This window comes from Notolepis coatsorum (genome assembly GCF_963971535.1).
Source record: "Notolepis coatsorum genome assembly, chromosome: 16".
Taxonomy (NCBI): Eukaryota; Metazoa; Chordata; class Actinopteri; order Aulopiformes; family Paralepididae; genus Notolepis; species Notolepis coatsorum.
In genome coordinates this window covers 59658525-59684822 of record NC_140180.1, presented here as the reverse complement: position 1 = coordinate 59684822, position 26298 = coordinate 59658525, and the positions used below count along the sequence as shown (strand labels likewise).

General features: G+C 45.8%; 1 protein-coding gene across 3 annotated transcripts in view; it reads left to right on the top strand.

Moving 5' to 3' along the window:
• The window catches only part of LOC311242805 (uncharacterized protein), a 49281-nt gene that overhangs the window by 11752 nt on the left and 11231 nt on the right, over positions 1–26298 (top strand). For 2 of the 3 annotated variants that reach the window (XM_084331844.1, XM_084331846.1), the window contains exons 7-15: positions 13505–13695; positions 17624–17737; positions 17878–18003; positions 21194–21301; positions 21405–21563; positions 23594–24230; positions 24343–24406; positions 24509–24687; positions 24793–24881. In XM_084331844.1, coding sequence (XP_084187970.1) covers positions 13505–13695; positions 17624–17737; positions 17878–18003; positions 21194–21301; positions 21405–21563; positions 23594–24230; positions 24343–24406; positions 24509–24687; positions 24793–24881 — 1667 coding nt within the window. The remainder of the gene's footprint in view (positions 1–13504; positions 13696–17623; positions 17738–17877; positions 18004–21193; positions 21302–21404; positions 21564–23593; positions 24231–24342; positions 24407–24508; positions 24688–24792; positions 24882–26298) is intronic. The other variant, XM_084331845.1, reaches the window with a different exon arrangement.

Here is a 26298-nt window from a genome sequence, read left to right as displayed (position 1 = left end):
ACCATGTTGTGGAATTTCTCCTGTTACTGTGAGTAAAGAGAGGATTTTCCGAAAAGGTCAAGAGTACAGAAATGTAAAGGTTTATTTAGATACCGGGAAAATAATCTGGCTGTTCACACTATTCTCAAAGTACATTCATTATTGATACAATTTATATGAGTAAAAAAAACAGACGTGGTAATTCCTTAACTCATTGACTGCCATGCTGTTTTCCCATCTTTACTCCATTTTCACGATGTTTGCGGACCCATCCTATATTCTATATTATAGCTATGGAGACAATAGTATGGCTCATTTGACAGGCACTATTTATAGTCCAACAGGGATGAAACGGTTCATTTCTACATACTTTCGTTTGTGCGCTATACCACGCTAAACATCGCCCCTTTTCAAAATAATCCTATCTGGTTTTCTAGATCGTGAGATAAAGTGTGTTTTGCGTATGCGCAAATCTCGCGGCTGCTCGCCTGAGACCTATATTATTGCCAGGTCAAAGGTAAAAATTTTCTGACGCTGCAATCATACAAACACATGTTTTAGGATGGGGTTTCGGTAAAGTAGACGTAAAATAGACGTTACCTTTGTTTTAGAGGTACTCCATTTCTCACTTTGAGTCCAAGTGTCTTGAATCAGAACAGGATCAATACATATAACGTTAGGTAGCCCTCATCCGTTGTCTTCTTCATCTACTATACGGGCCAGACTATAGACGGAGCCGAATAGGTTTCCTCATCGGTCGGTTTGATTATAGTTTTTTTTTTACGTTTTACCAGTAGTGCTGATTCCAACATAGTCCAACATAGTCTTGTGGAAACGCACCTTATCGTCCATAATCATCATCAATCCATTTAGTCTTTTTCATGATATCCAATAGTTTGCTCTCTAGGCAATCGGGTCGCGTCTATACTTTCCACAAGCAAGTTGTCCTTCCGCGTTCCTCTGATTGGCCACTGACCGCCCCTGCCTACGCTAGTTTTGATGAGCGTAGAAATAATAATAATGAGCAGCGTAGAAATAATAATAATGCAAGAGCGAGCCTCGTAGAAATAATGATAATGCGAGAGCGAGCCTCGCACACACGCACGCTGAAATAGGTATCGTAGAACATGACATAATATTAGCATGACAACTTGCTTGTGGAAAGTATAGACGCTGGCCCCTGCTCACAACTGTTTGGGGGGCTGTGGTTGTTTGGGGGATGTGGGGCCCATGCATGTTCATAAGGTAGGCGATACTGCCACCTGGCAAGATTCAATCATCATTGCAGGTCCAATCCACACTCGCAAGGCCCACGTGAGTGCCTAGTATGATAAAATCGAAGGAAAAGGAAACTAAAAACGAGATATCTTGTGTTTGGCGCAGAATGAGTTAAGGCACTATCATTGTTTTGAAATATAAGTGTCATCTTAATTTATGCAAAACATCTTAATTTTTACAACATTCTCAGACAAATATTTTTTCACTGAGTTAAAAAGAATGTATGTAGTTTGACCGTTTAAACAGATATAGTCTGACATCAGTGCAAGATAAGATATGTGTTGACAGAAGTACACTATTTAGATATTTTGCATGAACTCTGTAATTTTCCAAATTTCATCTCTGCTTCAGTTTTTGAGTTGATGGAAGTTGTATTTCTTGACTTTTGCCAAAGCTAGGCTAGGTGCTCCCTACTCCTGTCCTCACAGTCATCAAGGTGCCTTCCCAGGGTTCAGTGTTCCCAGGGTTCAGTGTTCCCAGGGTTCAGTGTTCCCAGGGTTCAGTGTTCCCAGGGTTCAATGTTCCCAGGTCAAATATTCCCAGGGTTCAACATTTCCCAGGTCAATAAGATTGGCATGCACTCTGCGTCTGCACATCTGATATTCTCTTTCTGTTTGAAATATCTTGAGACGTGCCCTTTTTAGATTGTTGGCTCCTGCCCCTATGCAGGTCTCTGACTGCATGCCACTATTGTAACAACATCACTGCATTGGTGTTTGGACAGTTCAGCAGTGATATGTCAGTCAGCTAAAAATAGATAAAGGTGTAAAATCAACTATAAAGAAATGCAGAACAAAATAAACTGACAAAAACAAACTGGATTAGATACTTAAATCATGATTATTATTATTTTGTATGTGCGTTGCCTGGGTTAAGTAGCATAAAGCAATATTTTCAACTTTGTTCCACCTGGGGGAGGGGGGGGGGGGGGGGGGTATTTTCCAGTATTTTCCAGATGCTTCCAGGTCTGTACTACTTACCCTTTACCTTCCCTGTATCATAACCCACTTCCATGCACATTCTCAAAAAGATATACAGACAGACAGACATGCAGACATGTCTTCAGCTTTGTTATTTTGGATATAGAGCTGGGGAACATTGAATCGTGGGAACATTGAACCCTGGGGACATTGAACCCTGGAAACATTGAACCCTGGAAACATTGAACCCTGGGACAGCACATATTTAGGCCTTGGGAACATTTAACCCTGGGAACATTGAACCCTTGGAATATTGAGCTGACCCCCTCAAGTTTCTGCCTATGATTATCATATTTTAAAAGGTGATTTTATTCTGGAAAAAGATGTTTACAAAGTTACTGTTATCAGAGCAGTTGGGCGTCAGTGGCTTCCCTGATGTTACTATAGCTAACTGCTAACTATAAATAACACAAATTGAATGAGTACTATATCAAATTAAACCAACTCTTATAAATGTTCACTGAATACGACACCCCAATGGCACTCCATGGCACCCCAACCTCAAAGAAAAAGAAAATAGTACATGTTTTGCAACATGCCAGAGCATACTGTAAGCTATTACTAACACACCATTTTCAGAATATAATTCCATTGAATTAATTGATACAACTCCTGGTCCTTATGAGCAAGTAAGAAGAATGAGCCCATAAAGACACAATTGAAATTATTGTGTTGACTAATGAAAATAATTAATACAGTAGATAGAATATTATAAATGACACGTCAGTTAAAACGCCTGTACCTGCTTCTGAGAGCAGAGAGAGAGATTATGAAACATAACTTGTGCGACACGCCTTCCATGTCTCTCTCTCTTTGTTCTCTCTCTCTCTTGACATATGCATGTCGACGGCGCTCTTTGAGTGGGAGAGACATTTGTCTCCTGAAAGCAAAAGCTATCCAAACTCAGTTCATCATGTGTGGGCTTGCACAGCGCTAAAATGCAGGGCAGTGATAGGTCTGGCAATACGCCACTCAGTGTGCATTGTGCATTCCATTTGTATATAATTCTGTGAGTCCATCTTGGGCTTTGGCAGCCAAACTAGTGGCTGATGTTGTGGAGAGAAAGCTGAATGGATACTGGAGTTAGTCGTAGTCTTCATTCATATGGTAAGGTAAGGTAAGGTACATTTTATTTATATAGCGCTTTTCCAGATTAAAATCACAAAGTGCTTTACAGGCAGTAAAAGGTTAATCAGAATAGAATAACCACACATGTTACATCACATACAAGATTGTAGAATACTTCAAAAATAAATAAATTAAAATACAATCACACATACACACATGTTATACCACATACATGATCAATTAAAAGCCTTACTGTATAAAAAGGTTTTTAGACCTTGTTTAAAAGACTCCACACTAACAGCAGACCTGATTTCATAAGGTAGCTGATTCCATAGCTTGGGTGCTACGACTGAAAAAGCCTGGTCACCCTTGGTTTTTAGTTTGGTCCGGGGGACGACGAGCTCTCCTTGGTCGGAGGAGCGGAGAGCCCTATTAGGGCAGTAAGGGGTTATAAGCTCAGCAATGTAGCTTGGGGCTTCACCCTTTAAAGCCTTGTAGGTGGTGAGCGCAATTTTAAAATCAATACTGTATTTTACAGGTAGCCAATGTAGCGTGGCTAATACAGGGGTAATGTGTTCTCTGCGTTTGGTTCTGGTTAACAATCTGGCGGCCGCATTCTGAATGATTTGAAGTTTAGCCAAAGCTGCTTTGTCAAGGCAAGTGAACAGAGAATTGCAATAGTCAATTCTTGAGGAAATAAAAACATGAATAACCTGTTCAAGACAGTGATATGGGATATTGGGGCGCAATTTTGCAATATTTCTTAGTTAGAAAAAACAAGACCGGGTTAGTGACTTTAAGTGTTCGTTAAAATTTAGAAACTGATCAAAGATGACCCCCAGATTTCTTGAGCTTGGCTTCAAGTAAGCGGCTAGTGGACCAAGTGCAGTTACAACATCAGCTTTTTGTGTGTCAGGCCCGAAGTATAGTAACTCTGTTTTTCCCTTATTCAGCTGTAAGAAATGACTATCCATCCATGAATTGATCTTGGAAAGACAATCAACAAGAGCTGACAGTTTATGAACATTTTGGGGTTTAAAAGAAAAATATAACTGGCTGTCGTCAGCATAAAAATGATAGCAAATGTCTTTAAATGAGCTGATAAGCTGTCCAAGGGGCAGCATATAGATGGTAAACAACAGCGGCCCCAGAACTGACCCCTGGGGGACCCCACATGTCAGTGGAGAGGTGACTGACATATGTCCACCAACAGAAACAGAAAAAGACCTTCCTGACAGGTAGGAAGTGAACCACTTCAGTACAGTCCCACCTACCCCAACCTCGTGCTCAAGCCTGTGAAGAAGTGCGTTGTGATCTACAGTATCAAATGCAGCTGTCAGATCAAGTAGTAGAAGGACAGTGTATTGACCATGATCAGCACTTATTAGAATATCATTTGTAATTCGTAAGAGAGCTGTTTCTGTGCTGTGCCGCTGACAGAAACCAGATTGAAATTTGTCTAAAATATTATGTTCCTCCAGAGTCTCAAGAAGCTGTTTTGCTACAGCCTTTTCAGTGACTTTAGAAATGAAGGGGGGTTTAGATATAGGCTTGTAGTTTTGAGGTGATGAAGGGTCAAGATTTGGCTTTTTTAACAAAGGTTCAACTATAGCTTTTTTGAAGTGGCCTGGAACACAGCCTGAGGAGAGATAACTGTTTATTATGGCTAGAAGAGAAGGACCAATAGTAGGTAGTGAGTTCTTAAGAAAAGTGGTGGGAATTACATCAAGGGTGCATGTAGAAGAAGACATTTTGTTAATAATTGTGGTGAGCTCTTTCAATGACAGAGCAGCAAACTGGTCCAATATTGTAGGTTTGGGTGGAAACACTGCATGGAGTGGCAAAGGAGAAAAATGTGCTCTAATAATTGAGATTTTGTCCACAAAAAATGACAGAAATGAATTGCAATCATCCTGAGTGAGAGCAGAAGTGGATGGAGAAGCAGGTCTTACAATTCTGTTTATGGTTTCAAATAGGACTCTGGGGCTGCATTAACGCATTTACTATCAGATTTATTTATATAGCACATTTAACATGACATGTCAACCAAAGTGCTGTACAGAGGGTAGATACACATAGATACATATTGACAACAATCACACTCCGTTTTATGGGAGGGCACACAGGCAAACACATAGGAAAACAGGGCATGAGTCAGTGAACGGGAAAGGCTAGTAGGTAGAAGTGGGTTTTGAGCCTCGATTTGAAGGCATCTATCGAGGGGGCGAGCCTAATGGAGGTGGGGATGCTGTTCCACAGTTCAGGGGCTGCGATAGCAAAGGCACGGCCCCCCCTGAGCTTGAGGTTAGACCTCCGGACTGTCAGGAGCCTCTGATCGGCTGACCTGAGGGACCTGGTGTTGGAATAGGGGGATAGGAGGTCTGAGATGTAGGAGGGGGGGTGACCATTAAGGGCTTTAAAAACAAATAGGAGAACCTTAAAATCTATCCTGTAGCGTACTGGAAGCCAATGAAGGGAGGCAAGGACAGGGGTGATGTGGTCTCTCTTGCGGGTTCCGGTCAACAGTCTGGCAGCAGCGTTTTGTACCAGTTGTAAGCGGGACAGGGAAGACTGGTTAATGCCTATATAGAGGGAGTTGCAGTAGTCTAATCTAGATGAAATGAAGGCGTGGATGACTCTCTGAAGGTCTGCAGGGGAGAGAAGGGCTTTGAGTTTGGCAATGGTGCGTAGTTTGAAAAAACATGCCTTTACCACTGAGTTCACTTGTCTGTCGAATTTAAATTGTGGATCAAAAAAAAATTACACCTAGGTTCTTGACATATTGCCACTGCAGGTTGGAGGACAGGTTGCCAAGGCTGTTGGTAAGGGTGGTGACAGCGTCTGGGGGACCGAAGAGGATTATTTCGCATTTGTTTTGATTTAGTTGTAGAATGTTTTGTGCCATCCAACATTTAACGTCATCCAGGCAGGACATGAGACTGTTAAGTAGAGACTGGTTGTTAGGTTTCAGGGAAACGTAAAGCTGTGTGTCGTCAGCATAACAGTGAAAAGAGATGTTGTGCTTCTGAATGATTGGACCAAAGGGTAGCATGTAAAGAGAGAACAGGATGGACCCTTGCGGGACCCCACAGGAGAGGGAGGTTGAGGGGGAGGAGCAGTTGGCGATGTTGACAGCAAAGCATCTATTTGTGAGATAGGAGGAGAACCATGCTAGTGCAGTGTCACTGACACCAACCCCATGTTGGAGACGATCTAATAGAATGGTGTGATCAACAGTGTCGAAAGCTGCGCTGAGGTCAAGCAGCATTAAAACAGAGCAGTCACGGTTGTCAGCGGCGAGGAGTAGGTCATTTGACACTTTAAGGAGGGCTGATTCTGTGCTATGGCCAGTCCTGAACCCTGACTGAAATGTCTCCAGGATGCTGTTCTGGTGTAGGTAGGAAGATAATTGGCACAGAACAACCTTTTTGAGTATTTTTGACAGAAAAGGAAGCTTGGAAATGGGCCTGTAATTACTGTGCAGGGTGGGGTCAATGTTTTGTTTTTTAAATAGGGGCTGGACTACTGCATGTTTAAAGCAGGTTGGAACAGTACCAGTTGCCAGTCTCTCAGTTCTTCTACAAAGCCTTTTAAAAACACGTATATCCTCATTGATCCATGGGGTGGGGTTTTCCTTGGGTGCTTTCCGTGTTTTAAAAGGAGCAACATCATTTAAAATGTTATTGCACAGGTGTAAACATTTTTGTACCAGAGTGTCTGTGAGGTTTTGCCCGCTGCTCACTACCTTTTCTCTGTTTCTTTAAGCCTATACTGTTTATTTCCCTTCTATACTGTTTATTTTCCCTTCTCACTCACTCTCTCTAGCCCCCACCCTCTCGTTCCTTACCCTTAGTGGCCACACCTGTTCGATATTCTATTATCTCTCGCACCTGTGGTGGCAGGCTAATCAGTCCCCCTGTGGGCTTTAAATACCAGGGCGCTTCCCCTCGTTTTGGCGTGGGGTCGTGTTGTATACTTGCCGAGTCATATTTCTCTAAACATCTAGACTCTTTCGGGAGATCCTCTGTCTGCCTAAGCTGTTCCATTCTCCGGCGTCGAGATGTTTGCTCCAGCCTTCGCCAGCTGTCGCCGTTGCCTGTGGGGGAGACTGGTCTGCGCTCCCTGTACTTCCACGGGAGGCACCCCAGCGTTCCACTGCAGACCCCCGCGCAGCTGTTCGTCCTGACGCACATCCAGACCAGCGCAGACGCTCTCCAGTCCTCAGCGCGCAACGCGCATCTTCCAAGGACGCTCGAGCTTGGCACGCTCTCCAGACCAGCGCGCAACGCGCATCTTCCAAGAACCCTCGAGCTTGGCACGCTCTCCAGACCAGCGCGCAACGCGCATCTTCCAAGGACGCTCGAGCTTGGCACGCTCTCCAGACCAGCGCGCAACGCGCATCTTCCAAGAACCCTCGAGCTTGGCACGCTCTCCAGACCAGCGCGCAACGCGCATCTTCCAAGGACGCTCGAGCTTGGCACGCTCTCCAGACCAGCGCGCAACGCGCATCTTCCAAGGACGCTCAAGCTTGGCACGCTCTCCAGACCAGCGCGCAACGCGCATCTTCCAAGAACCCTCGAGCTTGGCACGCTCTCCAGACCAGCGCGCAACGCGCATCTTCTAGACCTTCGTGCTTGGCACACTCCTCCTCGCAGACGCACCCCGACGCGTCTCTCGGTTCCGGTGCGCACTCAAGCAGTGGCGCACCACTCTGTTCCTCGGCTCCGACAGTCGGCTACCCGGTGACGACACCTTCGCCACCGCCGCCTGTTCCAGCACCACTCTGTCCTCGGCTCCGACAGTCGGCTACCCGGTGACGACACCTTCGCCACCGCCGCCTGTTCCAGCACCACTCTGTCCTCGGCTCGGACTGCCGGCTCCCCGGTGGCGATACCCTCGCCACCGCCGCCACTGTTCCAGCACTCTGTTCCTCGGCTCGGACAGCCAGCCACCCGGTGGCGATGCCCTCGCCCCGTTGCTGTCCCTGTACCTTTACGCATACGCTGGGTGAGTTTTGATTGTGATGTCACTCACTCAGCGTAGTGCCCCTTGCCCCCTTCCCGCTGCGTTTCCTGTACCATTACGCATACGCCTGGTGAGTTTAGATTGTGATGTCACTCTCCCAGCGTATTGCCTCTGTTTTTGGTTCTCACTTAGAATAGTATTTTTGGACTTTACATCTCCCCCTGTGTGTTTGTCACACGAAGATATTATTACTTTGTTCACTTTGTTATTTGGACTGTTCTGCACCTGCTCTGTTTTTTCCCTTTGTGCATTAACTATCTCCTCTGTCCTGCAGAGCGGCCCAGATGATTTCCACCAGTCCTCCCAGTTCCTCCCTGTTCCCCAGCCCGCCTCCGCGGGCCTCAGTCCCCTTAGTCCCTAGTCCTCTCTCCCTAGTTCTCCTAGTCCCTAGTCCTCTATCCCTAGCTCTCCTAGTCCCTAGTCCTCTCTCCCTAGTTCTCCTAGTCCCTAGTCCTCTATCCCTAGCTCTCCTAGTCCCTAGTCCTCTTTCCCTAGTTCTCCTAGTCCCTAGTCCTCTATCCCTAGCTCTCCTAGTCCCTAGTCCTCTTTCCCTAGTTCTCCTAGTCCCTAGTCCTCTAGCTCTCCTAGTCCCTAGTCCTCTCTCCCTAGTTCTCCTAGTCCCTAGTCCTCTATCCCTAGCTCTCCTAGTCCCTAGTCCTCTCTCCCTAGTTCTCCTAGTCCCTAGTCCTCTATCCCTAGCTCTCCTAGTCCCTAGTCCTCTCTCCCTAGTTCTCCTTGTCCCTTGTTTACCTAGTCTCTAGTTCCTCTTTCCCTTAGGCGTTCCCTTACCTTCCCATAGTGTTCCCTTTTTCCTGCCCGCCTCTTAAAGGCACCTTTCCTTCCCCTCATATTATATTCCTGTATTTGTGATTCTCCCTTAAAGGGACAGTGCCCTTTTCCCTGTTTTTCCCTGTTGTTCAATAAATATCTGTTTCTTGGCAAACCATCATACCTGTCTTGTGTTGTGCGATTGGGGTCGGTTACAAACCATAACAGTACGACCCCACCAAGTCTACGACCCCAGCCAGCACAGACTGTGTATGTTGAGTTTGCCTTTTTTTTTTTCTTGTCCCCTCTAGCTCCCCTGTTTGCCCTGTTGGCTTCCCTGTTAGCCCAGTTTAGCTTCCTTGTTAGTCCTGTTTAGCTCCCTTGTTAGCCTGTTACTCCCCTGTTTAGCCCAGTTTTGCTTCCCTGTTTAGCTTGTTAGTCTCCCCGGTTAGCTCCCCTGTTTGCTTCCCGTTTTGCCCTGTTTGACCCCCCTGTAGCTAGCCAGGCCCAAGCAGCTAACCCGGTCCCTCTGCATGGCCTCCACTTTTTTGTGTAGTTTCTCCCACTGCTAGGACTGCCCTTCAGCTAGCAAGGTCAGGATTCCCACAGCTAGGACCGTCCTTCCAGCTAGCTTGTTCTCTCATGCTGGTCCAGCCCTGTCTGCCAGCCTAGCTCCGGCAGCTAGCGCAGCCTCTATGTAGATGTAGCAGTACAGCTAGCATAGGCCCTGTAGCTATCAGTGCCTTGGCAGCTATCCTTTCCCTCTGCTAGCCTAGCTCGGCAGCTAGCGCAGCCTCTATGTTGATGTAGCAGTACAGCTAGCATAGGCCCTGTAGCTATCAGTGCCCTGGCAGCTACCCTTTCCCTCTGCTAGCCTGGCTCCGGCAGCTTGCGCAGCCTCTATGTTGATGTAGCAGTACAGCTAGCATAGGCCCTGTAGCTATCAGTGCCCTGGCAGCAACCTTCCCTCTGCTAGCCCTTTCCCGGTGCTACCATGGTTACCCCTTTGCTACCCTGCTTGCCCCTCAGTTCCTCTAGACCAGTTGCTCTAGACCAGTTCTCTAGACCAGTTCTCTAGCCCAGTTCTCTAGACCAGTTCTCTAGGCCAGTTCTCTAGACCAGTTCCTCTAGACTAGTTCTCTAGACCCAGTTCCTCTAGACTAGTTCCTCTAGACCAGTTCCCCCAGTTACCCCTCGGCGACCCTGTTTCTTTTGCTAGCCCCACTCTTGTGGTGGCTTCCCCTGCTGGCTTGGCCAGTACCTCTTGTTTTGCCCCCTGCCACTCTGTCTGTATTTGTTTTGGGTCGCCGGGTGGCTCCCGTTGGAGGGGGGGATACTGTGAGGTTTTGCCCGCTGCTCACTACCTTTTCTCTGTTTCTTTAAGCCTATACTGTTTATTTCCCTTCTATACTGTTTATTTTCCCTTCTCACTCACTCTCTCTAGCCCCCACCCTCTCGTTCCTTACCCTTAGTGGCCACACCTGTTCGATATTCTATTATCTCTCGCACCTGTGGTGGCAGGCTAATCAGTCCCCCTGTGGGCTTTAAATACCAGGGCGCTTCCCCTCGTTTTGGCGTGGGGTCGTGTTGTATACTTGCCGAGTCATATTTCTCTAAACATCTAGACTCTTTCGGGAGATCCTCTGTCTGCCTAAGCTGTTCCATTCTCCGGCGTCGAGATGTTTGCTCCAGCCTTCGCCAGCTGTCGCCGTTGCCTGTGGGGGAGACTGGTCTGCGCTCCCTGTACTTCCACGGGAGGCACCCCAGCGTTCCACTGCAGACCCCCGCGCAGCTGTTCGTCCTGACGCACATCCAGACCAGCGCAGACGCTCTCCAGTCCTCAGCGCGCAACGCGCATCTTCCAAGGACGCTCGAGCTTGGCACGCTCTCCAGACCAGCGCGCAACGCGCATCTTCCAAGAACCCTCGAGCTTGGCACGCTCTCCAGACCAGCGCGCAACGCGCATCTTCCAAGGACGCTCGAGCTTGGCACGCTCTCCAGACCAGCGCGCAACGCGCATCTTCCAAGAACCCTCGAGCTTGGCACGCTCTCCAGACCAGCGCGCAACGCGCATCTTCCAAGGACGCTCGAGCTTGGCACGCTCTCCAGACCAGCGCGCAACGCGCATCTTCCAAGGACGCTCAAGCTTGGCACGCTCTCCAGACCAGCGCGCAACGCGCATCTTCCAAGAACCCTCGAGCTTGGCACGCTCTCCAGACCAGCGCGCAACGCGCATCTTCTAGACCTTCGTGCTTGGCACACTCCTCCTCGCAGACGCACCCCGACGCGTCTCTCGGTTCCGGTGCGCACTCAAGCAGTGGCGCACCACTCTGTTCCTCGGCTCCGACAGTCGGCTACCCGGTGACGACACCTTCGCCACCGCCGCCTGTTCCAGCACCACTCTGTCCTCGGCTCCGACAGTCGGCTACCCGGTGACGACACCTTCGCCACCGCCGCCTGTTCCAGCACCACTCTGTCCTCGGCTCGGACTGCCGGCTCCCCGGTGGCGATACCCTCGCCACCGCCGCCACTGTTCCAGCACTCTGTTCCTCGGCTCGGACAGCCAGCCACCCGGTGGCGATGCCCTCGCCCCGTTGCTGTCCCTGTACCTTTACGCATACGCTGGGTGAGTTTTGATTGTGATGTCACTCACTCAGCGTAGTGCCCCTTGCCCCCTTCCCGCTGCGTTTCCTGTACCATTACGCATACGCCTGGTGAGTTTAGATTGTGATGTCACTCTCCCAGCGTATTGCCTCTGTTTTTGGTTCTCACTTAGAATAGTATTTTTGGACTTTACATCTCCCCCTGTGTGTTTGTCACACGAAGATATTATTACTTTGTTCACTTTGTTATTTGGACTGTTCTGCACCTGCTCTGTTTTTTCCCTTTGTGCATTAACTATCTCCTCTGTCCTGCAGAGCGGCCCAGATGATTTCCACCAGTCCTCCCAGTTCCTCCCTGTTCCCCAGCCCGCCTCCGCGGGCCTCAGTCCCCTTAGTCCCTAGTCCTCTCTCCCTAGTTCTCCTAGTCCCTAGTCCTCTATCCCTAGCTCTCCTAGTCCCTAGTCCTCTCTCCCTAGTTCTCCTAGTCCCTAGTCCTCTATCCCTAGCTCTCCTAGTCCCTAGTCCTCTTTCCCTAGTTCTCCTAGTCCCTAGTCCTCTATCCCTAGCTCTCCTAGTCCCTAGTCCTCTTTCCCTAGTTCTCCTAGTCCCTAGTCCTCTATCCCTAGCTCTCCTAGTCCCTAGTCCTCTCTCCCTAGTTCTCCTAGTCCCTAGTCCTCTATCCCTAGCTCTCCTAGTCCCTAGTCCTCTCTCCCTAGTTCTCCTAGTCCCTAGTCCTCTATCCCTAGCTCTCCTAGTCCCTAGTCCTCTCTCCCTAGTTCTCCTTGTCCCTTGTTTACCTAGTCTCTAGTTCCTCTTTCCCTTAGGCGTTCCCTTACCTTCCCATAGTGTTCCCTTTTTCCTGCCCGCCTCTTAAAGGCACCTTTCCTTCCCCTCATATTATATTCCTGTATTTGTGATTCTCCCTTAAAGGGACAGTGCCCTTTTCCCTGTTTTTCCCTGTTGTTCAATAAATATCTGTTTCTTGGCAAACCATCATACCTGTCTTGTGTTGTGCGATTGGGGTCGGTTACAAACCATAACAGTGTCACAATCCAAGGCAGGTGCTAATATATTGGGCGATAAACCACTGCACAATAGACAGCGTTTTTGCGTGCCAATTTAACAAATTGAACCTCAAATGATGAAAACATTCCCACGTTAACCTCACGACAGATGTACTTGGCCTTAAACACTGTTCCCAGGCCACCACCACGACCAGTGAGTCTGGGGGAGCTAATGAAGTTTCTGTCATTCTGGCATAGTTCAATGAATGGAGAAAAATCCATAATTATCCTGCTGCCAGGTCTCTGTGAGAAACAATAGATCCAGATTCTTTGACTTACAAACCCATTGACAGCCCCCCTCCCTCTTCTCTGGGAGAAAAAATATCTTATTTTATTTTATTCTATGCTATTTTTATTTTATTTTATTTATATTATATTGGATGCTGCTATGGTCGAGGAACCACAACAAAGTGCATTTTTTGCTGTAAGGTACTGAATGACGTGACAATAAAGGAATCTGAATCTGAATCAGACCTCTCTCCGGCTCTAACATAGTGTGGAGACTATAGATGTCATGACTTGAGGCCTGGGCATGCAAATCAATAAGATGGATAGCAATTTGAGTAAAGGTAATATGTGTTTTCAGCTACTGTGGGATAATAATTTCCAGCATTTTAATATAGACACTCTCTTGACACTACAGGACCATAAACACATTTCCCAGACTATAAAATCACATCGATGGTGGTTGAGCTGAATAGCGGCTCTAAAGTGATAAATGCAATTGCTCTACTTTCAGCCAACAAGTTGAAGAAAGGCTGGTCAAAGTTCCTGGACAAGATGAAGTCTAAGAAGGCTAAGAAGAAGCAGATAAAGAAGATGGAGCACAAGAGGATGCGTCGGGTCACTGCTTTCCAGACTGATCTGCTCTACGAGGAGGAGATGAGCAGCCGGGAGGGATCTGTTCACAGCCAGCTGGACTCCAACAACGTAAGAGATCACTAGATGTTAACCCTTTCACTGCAACAATACAGAAGGTTAACCCTTTCACTGCCACATGAAAAAGGGTTAACCCTTTCACAACCACACTACAGAAGGTTAACCTTCTGTGGTGTGGTAGTGAAAGGGTTATAGGGGCACTTCACAAAAAAGCAATGCTGATTTATTTTGCACACAATCTCACAGATAATTTAATTTAGTTTGAGAGTTGATGCGTTTGTATATATGTCTTCCAGTGATGTCATCACACACAGTTGTGTTTATGCACAAACATGAGAATGTTTTTCCAGCAAATCTCTTAGTTACAACAAGATTGTATAAGCTAAGCAGGTGAAATGTTTGCAGGTTAAATATTTGAGGATCTCTTTTGCCTTTTACTAAGCAACTCTGGCACAGAGAATCTACTATAAGCCGTGTTTGCAAAAAGAGTCCTGAATGGACTCCTGTGAGTTGCCAGTGTATTGAGTGGTCTGTTGCACGTTCTTGTTCAATGCGAGGACCAATATATGGTAAGAGTATGCAGGGAACATTGGTCTGTTCATTTAACCATGATCACAAAGATCTGATCAGTGAAAATTGTCCTTCCTTGTTCTAGTGAGACACTGGAATGCCTAGAGGCCTCTTTCATACGTCAGTGGACTTTGATGAAGATTTGCCTAATCTTTACACTGCAGTGTAAACACAGACGACAATGGGCTGAATGAACAAAAAAGTACCATGACATGTTGTTTCTGTGACAAAATGTTAAGGGTAATTTAGGTAGAAATGCAGCTATTCATTATATTCATTAGCTATTGTGTTCATTATAGCTCAGTGGAATGATGTAAATGAAAAAATACAGATATTCTTTTTATCTACATCATTTCGTTGAGCTGTAAGGATCCAGTGTCTTCCAATGACTTCACTGGAAGACATATTGAAACTCCTTAACTCTATTAATAGTATTTTTGTATGTGTTTTGCCATACAATATGGAGCAATGTCACAGCTCATTGGCTACAATTGTCATTTAATGATAATCACCTGCTATTTGATTACAATCACTGTTGTTTGTGACCAAGATGTCTGCAATGGAATACTATGAATAACAAACTAAATGAATGTATGCCCAACTGTTTACAGTTTATGAAATTATGTGTGAAATAAATTGTCATAGATTTTTGGTGAAGACTCCATGAAGTGAAAATTAAGTTTTTTGTCATGTTACCTCATGACAGTCAACCTCATGTCCTTGGATGTATTGTTCAGCTATGCAAGCTACCAATGCATTTCCTTATATTATTTATATAATTTGTATATCAGTATTCCATTTTATTTTTTCCTGGAACAAAGGAGAGAATTATGAGTATGTATTGATCTATAGGTGTGGCAGTCACTTCAGGGTGTCGGATCAGGACACACATTTTGGTGTTCAGGTGAGAGTGTGGTAAAAAGGAGATGCAGGCTGTTTATGGTTTAGGCTGTTTATCTCAAAGGGAGGGGCACAAAGAAGGTGTGTGGCAACTTAGCGAAGAGGCGAGATACATGTGAGCCGCACCGTAACTCTGTCCAACCCTGGCCTCCCAACTGGTGCAACATGCCCACTAGCGCACCGACTTGGAGGGCAAATGATTGGAAGGGTCTGATGTCACCACTCTTTTTATTTTTTTTAAGATTTATTTTTTAGCGTTTATCGCTTTTTCATGGTTAGACATGACTGACAGATGAGGAGAGGATGAACGGGAGAAGAGGCGGGGAAGACATGCGACAAATGGAAGTCACCGGGAGTGGGAAGCGAACCCGGGACGGCCGCTTCGCGACGCAGCGCGATACATGGTGTGCTACTGGAGCGCCCGATGTCACCACTCTTTTTTTTTTATCCACTTTTTCTCCCAATTTCTATATTTTTCTCCCATCCCAATTTCGTATCATCCAATTCAACCCTCCCCTGTCACGAACGCTGTTTCTTGCCTCCCACAAGCCGGCTGCAATGTGGACTAAGTCATACATAGCACAAGTCCCCTCCGGTACTTGAGGTAACAGCAGTCGCATCTTTTCACCTGCGCAGCTCGATCTCTCAGTGGCGAGGAGTAACGCGTGGGAGGCTCACGCTGCCCCCGACACTTCCTGATTCTACTGCGCAGGCGCACCAACTGACCTGTAGGAGTCGCTGTCCACAACGCCCGATCCCCACCCATCAGTTTCCCACCCCCTAATACGGCCAATGTGTATTAGTATGGACGGCCAGCTAAACTGAAAGCAATGTGGAGCGCTGGGCTCGAACAGGCAAGCCCAGCGTCTCCGTCATTCGTGGCGAGCGCCTTGCCCACTACGCCACGTAGCCGCCCGATGTCACCACTCTTGATGTTGGGTCCATCCATCAGATTGGAGATCTGCTTCAAGGCCAGATGTTGAGGTGATGTCACTGAAGGGGAATAGGCTGTTGCTGTACGAATCGGTAATGTGTCGCAGTGCTTCTTCACACCTCAGGTGATCAGTCAATATCTGAAACATGAAACGCTCTGGGGCACCAGGTGGGAGTATGTTGTCCAACGCAAGCTTCAATCTTGCGGCCTTGCGTGGGTCCACAGGCATGGAATTGGGGAACGTTGGCTTAGGTCCACAATAGGTCTCTACTGGTGGGTGTCTGCCGAATGGGGGTGGAGCCTGATGCCACTCAGCTGGATGCAGGTGATCATATGGAGTCAAGTCAAGTGTTCCTTTATTAATCCTCTTGGGGAAATGCAGGTGTCCTAGCAGCATGGGGGAGGGGAGATACAGGTAGAAGAGATAATAATAGCAGTAGCAATACCGGTGGATATCATCTATTCTAGGTAACAGTCATCCATGTGCCTGTACTGATCTTCATGACCATAATAGTAGCCATAGCTATAAGCAGGACGATAGCAATCCTTAGTACGGCATCTACGTTCAGGAGGATGATGTCGGCCATCTTGCCAATAGTAGTGATCATCATGATGGGCTCTCAGACTAGGCTGTCGATAAGATGGAGCAGGCAGACTGGGGCTGTCGCCATGGTGACTCATCAGGCAGAGGGCAGACCCTGTCATTAGGCTGACGATAGGAAGCGCCATATGGTGGTGGGTAGTTGTTGTCATCACGTGGGCAGAGGTTGGCACTTGTCATCAGGCTGACTGAATGTAACACCATGATGTCCACGGCTGATGGTAAACAGCACCAGGTGGGGGCAGTCTCTGCCTTCTTGGGGATGCAGCTGTGATTGTTCGACTGCAATTAGGCCTTGAGGAGGAGGGGACTTTGCGTGTGGTGTTTCCGGAGGGAAGTCGACCCCTACCACCCCGGTCACATTCTGTTTGAGACACTCCCCTCTGGCAGGAGGCTGCGGTCCATCAGGGCCAAAACCTCACGCCACAAGAACAGTTTCTGCCCCTCTGCAGTGAGCCTCACCAACAAGGGTCGGGACCCCCACTGACACCCCCCCACTGTGTTACATTAACACACCCCACTGGACTATATTTGTAAATACAATCAAAACTCTTCATACTTGTTCATACTTCACTGTTCATACTCTTTGCACATAACTGCCCAATTGCACATCCCTGCTAAATATCCCATCCCACTGTATTGTTATTTTTATTCTAATTAGTATACTTGACCATATTGTGCACAGTTGTACAGCCCTGACCTATTTTTATTTTATAATTATATTATATTATATTTTGCTTCTATTATAATTTAGTTTATATTCCTTAACATTTTATTCCATCTTGTTATTTTATTATCTGTCAACAAGGGGATGAATCACCTGAAGTTACTGTTGAATGTGCTGAGCTCCTCAATATGTATTGTATCCTCAACACCTACGGAAACATGCATGGAATGTAATTTCATTGGGTCTTCAAATTAATTGACAATTATAATTTATGAACCAAGACAGACTTGTTTATTTTTCTCATCAGGAGGACAGTGACCTCGAGGACGACTACTTGAACAGTGTCCAAGAGGACATGATGGAATTCAAGCTGTCATATGAGATGTGGTGTGTCGGCCACTGGTCCGTCAGCATTCCTCACGTGAGTTGCACGTCACGTCTGACACGGTGGAATACCTCGAATGCTTCCTCGTCAACTGCATGTCGGAGCTTGGTGAAAACGTGGCCTTGGAACGCGGTGTTTGAGCCAGCGATGCAGTAGATAATGTTATTCTGCTGCAGGCGCAGTGGGAGAGCGAGAGGCTGGTCTTCACTGTGCACTTGGAGGAGACAGACAGCCCTGAGAATCTGCACTGGGACGTCAGAAAGGCCCACGTGGACGTCGTCCATTTCCGCAACAGATGGCAGGTTAGAGACATGCAGTAGACTGTTAAAGTCCAGTTATGGTGGCAGATATTACACTATGGTCTGAGAACAAAAGCGATAACGAGTTGTGAAAAGTATACTGTTGTTACGATGGTGCCGCTTTGCTGGCATGATGTGGTGGAACTCAGTTTGCAGTGTAGAACGGAGAGATATACAGGATACAGGAGACGGCGTAGTGGTGAATAATAAGGCTTTTACTTCAAAACAGAAAACAACAAACACGACTGACAACAACGGTAACAATAAAACAATGAACCAGTGTCTACAACACCTAATATACAAACACTAATTAGAGACAGAGGGTAATTACAAACAGGACACAGGTGTGGTAGACAGAAACAACAGAACACAGAGCACACTGGGAAAAACAATAACAATTGAACAACAAGACTAAAACATATTTACAAAACACAGACAGGGGAACACAAGTCTAACAAAGTGGAGACAACAACGACAACACAGACAATAAACATAATAAACATAAATGGCAGTAAATAATAGTAATCAGGTGAGTGAGCTGATGCCAGATCTGCATCAGCCCACCGGTTGGCAATGTTGTATTATGAAGGGGTGTATGGAAGGGGAGTTGAGATGGTCCGACACCTGATCTAGCCGAACCGGGAGGAGGGTTGCCGTCCGGTCCGCCTATTCTTTATTCCCAGCGGAAGAGTGCTGCCGAGTGCTTCCGCGTTTTCCCTGATTGGCTGCGACACGCCCCGCGGCAGAGCTTGCGGCATTATGTAGCCGTAATCCCCGGTGTTTTTCATTCGACGCTTAGCTCATCTGGTATGCCGCCGTGCTGTGGATCCTGCGGTCCGTTGGTGACAAGTTCGATTCCCTTAAAAAATTATTTTTTTCTTTTTTAACATGCATTCTTTCGCCGGTTAAGTTTAGGCATGTTAACTTTAAGCATTGTTTCGGAGTTGGTTATGGTTAAGGTTAGGCATTGTTTCGGAGTTGGTTAAGGTTAGAAGGGTTAAGTTTAGGCGCAGCTGGTTAAGGTTAGAGTTTGTCTTAGAGAATGGCAATATTCTTTCGGAGTTGGTTATGGTTAAGGTTAAGGTTAGGCATTGTTTCGGAGTTGGTTAAGGTTAGAAGGGTTAAGTTTAGGCGCTGTTAAGGAGCTGGTTAAGGTTAGAGTTTGTCTTAGAGAATGGCAATAGACAGCCTATTTCCGCACTGCCGCTCTCTCGCGCTGCCGCGGTCACATGGGTGTCGCAGCCAATCAGGGAAAACGCGGAAGCACGCGATGCACTCTTCCGCTGGGAATAAGCTACACGCGTCCGGTCCCGCAGGACCGGAGGAAGCGTTACAACTGTAGGTCTACTAAAAAACAGGGGAAAATACAGTATCAACACAGCATTTTCAAGTTTCAATTTCAAGTTTTGTTTTATTTGTCACGTATAAAGTAAGTAATAATGTACATTACAGTGCTTAGTTCTTATTGTTTGTTAGCGCTGAGAATATGCTTCTTACAGTAAAAAAGTTAAAGATGAATAATGTTCCAACACTATACAAATATACAATATACAATATACTATCTAAAGTACAACCTGAAGTACAATGAAGTAAAAATGCAGACAATGAGGTACAAAAATGCTAACTTTAAAAAAGAAATCCTAAATGCAAAAATGGGGTATGGATGTAGTGCAAATCTTTTTGTAATAAATATATAACATATGGTGTAGTGTTAAAAGTGTTTAAAGTGTCTAAAGTGAGTGTGTGCATGTGGATGTGTGTACAATGAATATAGATGGATGGGTTAATGTTACATAGATTCATTGAGCATCCTGATGGCCTGGGGATAGAAGCTCCATTTGAGTCTCTCTGTACTGGCCATGAGACTCCGGTAGCGCTTGCCTGACCGCAGCAGTGCAAAAAGGCAGTTGTTTGGGTGGCTAGAGTCTTTGACTATTCTCTTAGCCTCTGCAACGCCTGGTGTAGATGTCCTGGAGAGTGGGAAGCCCACCTCCAATTGTGCATTCGGCTGATCGAGCCAAACTGTGCGGTGCTATTCGTGTGTGGTGCTATTCCCAAACCAGGAGGTGATGTTACCAGTCAGGATGCTCTTTATTGTGCATGAGTAGAAGTTCTTTAGGATCTTCTGACTCAATTTGAACTTCCTAGGTCGTTGGTTGTTTTTAATGTGTAATAAAATATATTTGACACTCTTATATGTCCTAATAAAAATTAAGTATGTTGTTAAATTTTTTTCTTAACAATAATTTTGTACTTTTTCACTGTTTAAGTACCAAACTGGCACAAATGCATTAGCCCTACTTAAAACCTAAGTGAGATCAATTACTAAAAACGAATTTATACCAGATTTTGCTTCCTTTCACTGCATTAATGTACACTGTGGGGGGGAAAAGGCTGGCTTTGTGATTTCCTCAGTGTCCAGGTCATAAACCAAGATTATGGTTTGTTTTTGCTTGTAACTTGGACACTCAACAATTAATTGAGACAACAGGCGGCAACAGTTGCTCGGGAGGTAGAGCAGTCGTCTGGTAATCCAGAGGTTCCCGGTTCGATTCCCGCTCCTCCCAGGCAGCATGTGGAAGTGTCCTTGAGCAAGACACTTAACCCCTAATTGCTCCTGATGAGCAGGTTGGCACGTTGCATGGTTGCCTCCGCCGTGAATGTGTGAGGGAATGGGTAAAATAAATAATGAATGAATTTGGATAAAAGCACTATATAAATGCAGCCATATGCCATTTACAACCTCACTTTACTTAAGTGCTGGGAAATTTAAATCTCTTGATGGGATGTCGTCAAAAGGGAATCACTCAGATAATTCAGTTTGAATCATGTGTTATATTAGGGGGGGGATTTTTTTTTGTATAATTTATGTTGCATCATTATTTAACCACAGGACATGTTGATGAAATACATCCTTTGTATTCCAAATGGACCACACCAATGTCTTCAAATCAAATAGCAGCTTTGTTTTACTGTAACACTTCAGATGGGCGAGGGGGGGTGTGGGTAGATTTAGTGTGAACACAAACACAAGTGTGGAATGTAGCATACCACTGTATAAAATGTGATTTAGCATGGATGGATCTCTTAGATATTGCAAGACCAGAGGGCTGGAAACAGCACTGCATTATTCTCCTAGTCCTAGTCCCCTTGTCACTGTGCCTCCCTAGTAAACGTGCTGTTTCCTTCTCAGGACTCTACTAACCTGCCCACGCTGTCTATGCTGGAGGAGAGCTCTGAGAATGTAGCAAATGACCAGATCAAAGAAGAAGCCAGAGCATCCGCGGAAGTCTTCTTACAGGTAAAAGACGTCAGAGGTTCGCAGGCCTAAAAGCAGGCGCACGCCGACTGAGGTTTCAAGATTCTTGTGTTTTTTCCTCACATTGTCACTTTCTCCTCTTCAGGGGCTGCTCTCTGATGATGTGATAGGTAACACGGAATCAGTCTTTCAGTTCCTCTGCCCGCTGGGCAGACTGCTGAGTGAGGAGGAGCAGCACGGTGGGGTGTGGGGCCTTCTCAGTGGCTTGGCCTACTTCCTGACGCCGGGACAAGAGGAAGAGGAGGTAAAGTACAGTCACTCTAAAGGGGAATTCCACCCCTTTTAAGAATTGATATAGGTGGGCGGCTAGGTGGTGCAGTGGGCAAGGAGCTCACCACCAATGCAGGAGACGCTGGGTTCGAGCCCAGCTCTCCGCATTGCTATCAGCTTGGCTGGTCGTTCATACTAATACAATTGGCAGTATTAGGGGGTGGGAAGCTGATGGGTGGGGATCGGACGTTGTGGACAGCGACTCCTACAGGTCGGTTGGTGCGCCTGCGCAGCAGAATCAGGAAGCGACAGGGGCGGCGTGCCCTCCAAACGCAGACCCCCGACGCTGAGAGATCGCGCTGTGCAGGTGAAAAGATGCGACTGCTGCTTCCTCGAGATCCGGAGGGGACACGTGATGTAAGGCTTAGTCCACATTGCAGCCGGCTTGTGGGAGGCATGGCCTAACAGCGTTCGAGACAGGGGAGGGTAGAATTGGACGATACGAAATTGGGATAGGAGAAAAATAGAAAATGGGAGAAAAAGTTGATAAAAAAAAAGATTATACAGGTTTTGCCCCAAGGATGGTTCAGTTCCTGTGAGCATGGACCGCTCTCCTGAAGCTATAAGTCGGAGAGAGAACTCTTGAATTAATGATGTCGCCTGCATATAACAGTTTTGGCTTCTCTAAAGGAATGAATGGAGTGCTCCCTTTGTGGGCTCATTAAATGGTTGTGTGAGCAGTCAAATTAGATTTGAAGGCACTCTGTGTAGAAATGGGAAACCAAAGTGGTAGGATGTATTTCATACCTGGAATAATAAGCTCTTAGAGGTCAATTGTGTCCTTGGAACACTGTTGGAAGCTAGAAAGCTACCTGTTGTTGTTGTTGTTGTTGTTGTTGTTGTTGTTGTTGTTGTTGTTGTTGTTGTTTGGTATTTACAATGGCAGGTCCTGCAAGGTTAATTGAATCATTTAAAGAATTACATAGGGATGTGCAAGGATATCCGGTTAGCCGGTTAACCAGTCATTCTATATTAACATTATTTTTTCATTTTATACTGTGAATGTGTAAACATTTTGAGGTAGTAGTAATAAGCGAAGGAGCAAGGTCTAGAGACAATGTCCTGCTTGCTGCCAGTGCCAAGAAACAGCTGAGGCAAAATTAAGATCATTAATTTGATTTCGCTCAGAGATTCACTCTAGCACCAATCTCACTCACACACTGAGAGAGGGCGGAGTTGGGACGAATAACCTATAGTGCCACTATCTGGCCAAATGGCACCAATCTCGACACTGGATCCCCCCTCCCCTGTGTCCTCAGCATTGCAGAGAGTGAAGCCGATCAGATTAACGGTTCTCAAAGGACACAGGACAGACAGACACACTCTATAGCGCCACCATCTGGCCAAATGCCACCAATGACAATTCAACACTAAACCCTCTCCTCTGGGTCCTCAGCAATGCACCTGCCGAGCATGAAGCTGATCGGATGAAGACACACACACACACACACACACACACACACACACACACACACACACACACACACACACACACACACACACACACACACACACACACACCACAGGTCACTTTAAACACATAAGAAAAGGTCACTTTTAAGGAAAGAAAAAAAGTCATTTAAAAATACAAATGAAAACATAACTGGATGTTTTTGTTTTTGTATAGTACTATAGGTAGTATAGCATAGTGACATATAGTATAACTGTATATTGTATAGTAGTGTACATAGGACTCATTACCTTTTTAATTCATAAGCTTAGCATTGTATTGTATTTTATCTTAGTACTTTTATCATGTCTATTTTTTATCTATTCTATTTTATTCTATTATTATTTGTATTCTTTGCACAATCGAAGCGGGCATGGCCACCTTCATTTCACTATGTCTTGTGTATGTATGTGATGAATAAACCTCTTGAATCTTGAATCTTGATTGTCATCCAACTGGGAAATCTAGGTGTAGCTTAGCCTTTGGTGTCGGCTATACTGCAACATGATGTTGAGTGTTTTCACAAATGGATTTCTTTGGTTATTTTTCAACAGCACAACAGCCTTCATGTGGAAGCGGGGAAAAAAGAAGACTTAAACTCTCCACATTCAGAGACTGAATTTCTAACTGTATCCAAGGCTTCCAATGAGAAAGGTGGTGAGGTGACTGATGCTGCTTCACTCCCAACTATTATCATCACCCAGAGTGACCCTCCATCAGACCCCTCTGAAGAGGAAGCAGCAGCAGATAAGGAACCACACTCTTCCATGAGGTTAGACTCTTCAAGTAATGACTGCTGCTCTCAAGACAAAACGGAGGACATGGATAATCCCCTATCCCACCTGAAAATGATAATAAAGAAGGGATTATCCCGCTCCAGGTCACAAGAGTCTTTAGCCTCGACGAAAGCCACGAACGATGGGAACCAGATTGATTCGGAGAGCATGTCACACTCCAGTCAGAATGGAGGCACACTGGATCTCACAGATGGTCTGTCGTGGCTGCATTGTGGTGCAAAGTCTACTAAAAAGGAAAAAGTGGGTCTCAAAATATCATGTGGACTCCACAAGACTAAAGGGAAGGACCAGGGGACCTTGTCACGGGGGGAGGAGCCCCTGAAAAATGACCAAACCAACTGGGAGCAACTGGAAGCAACCAAAGCCATATTTGAACTATTGAAAGAAATATCTGGTTGGTTCTGTGTTAAACATTATAAATGTCCATAGTTGCTTTCAACAAGAGTTTAAAGAGGTGGTGCATTTGTCTGCTTTTATAAAGTCAATGTGCCCTTTGTGTCTTGCAGGCAACTCCATCCTCTTGAACATATTTGATGCCATTTTAAAACCTGTCATGCCTATATTGAAAAAGTAAGTTGTTTACCCTGCTTTCTATCCATTTCCCTGAGTATAGAGTCATTGATTTCATTGTCTTGACAATGGCTTTTCAGAGTGAATTGTATTCATTTCTAGGAAAGTGAACTCCTTCTTGAACAAGATGAACCCGACTGAAGTCCAGATGGCGACGTACATTGACAGAATGCGTGAGAAGCAGTGGCCAGAAGGTTCCCCGGCGGAGCTGAAAGCACCTCGCTCCAGTGAAGAGAAGAGCGAGACCAGGGACAGAGCTCACCACCTCATCAATGCTAAATGTACTTCATACCCCCTCTGCTCTCAACAGGACAGTTAAAGGTTATAATTATTGCCAGTTTTTTGGACAGATGAAAATAAAAATAAATGTTTTGTTCTCATCTTAGATTCCAGTTATTTGATTTTGAAGAAGACGGACATGGAAACAGTTTTTAAGCTTTTCCAGGACAGCGAGGAAAACAAAAAGCTGGTGTATGTGAGTATTGTAAGGTTTCTTAAATCTTTTTCTTAAATAATAATAATAATGCATTTTATTTGAAGGTGCCTTTCAAAGCACCCAAGGTCGCCGTACAGGGTTAAAACAAATACAATTACACACAGTAAAAACACAATATTACAAAGTTACACATAGGGGAGCAGTTCTAATTAAATTAAAGTGAATATGCCAGAATGAACAAATGTGTTTTGAGACGGGAAACAAAGGTGGGGAGGTTGTCTATTGTGCGGATGTCACAGCGGGAGAAGGCTCTGGATCACATGGTAGTCAGATGGGAAGGGGGAATGGGAAGTGACAAGTTGGAAGGAAGAGGAGGATCTGAGTGACCGATAGGGAGCGTAAGACTGGAGAAGTTCTGTAAGATAAGGAGGGGCTTTGAAGGTGAATGAATGAATGAATGAATGAAAACTTTATTTAACAGATTGCAGAATGGGTACAATACAGTACGGCTCAATACACACAATAGTTAAGGGGATGCAGACCTGAGAAAGACGTTTGTCTTGTTTACATCAGGGTCCCCCATTTTCAATTCATATCGACATTTATGACATACACAACATACATGACATTTATGGCATAGGGACATACAGGTATTTAGTACTGATACATTTGTGACATAAACGGTATTCAAATATACAGTACTGTTACCCATAGATCCTGACAGAGTATATACATATGATGGGGAGGGGACTGTACATTAGGAGGGGGTGGGTGGGTGGGAGAGAAATATACATACGGTGGGGTGGAGACTGTACATTTGGAGGGGGTGGGTGGGTGGGAGAGAAATATACATACGGCGGGGAGGGAATATATACATGCGGTGGGGAGGAGACTGTCTATTAGGAGGTGGTGGGGGGTTTGGGCATTTACGGTGGCCAGTTTCGAATTGCAGCCTCCCGTAGGTGCTCTTTAAGAGCAGTTTTGAATGTGGGTAGGGATTCACATTCCTTTACAGCTTTGGGTAGGGCGTTCCACATTGATGTGGCATAATTGCTAAATGTGTTTAGTCCCTTGTTTGAGCCGAATCTGGGTTTAACATGATTTGTTGAGCTTCCTCTGGTGTAGTGGTTGTGGTATTCACTGACCTTTGGGAAGTATTTTGACATGTACATGGGTACTTTAGTCCTATAGTGTATCTTGTAGACCAGGCCCATTGCAAGTTGCTGTACTCTGTCGTCTACTCTAAGCCATCCTAGGTTGTCAAAGTGGGCAGGGGTGAGGTGGGTTCTGGGGGTAAGGTCAAGTAGTAGTCTGACCAGTTTGTTTTGTGGTGTTTGTAATCTTGTTTTTAGTGCCTTTGAGGTGCTTTGGTACCATGAGGTGCAAGCATAGTCGTAGTACCCTTGAATGAGTGCTCCTGCCAGAGTCTTCAGGGTATTCTTGTTTACCAGACAGG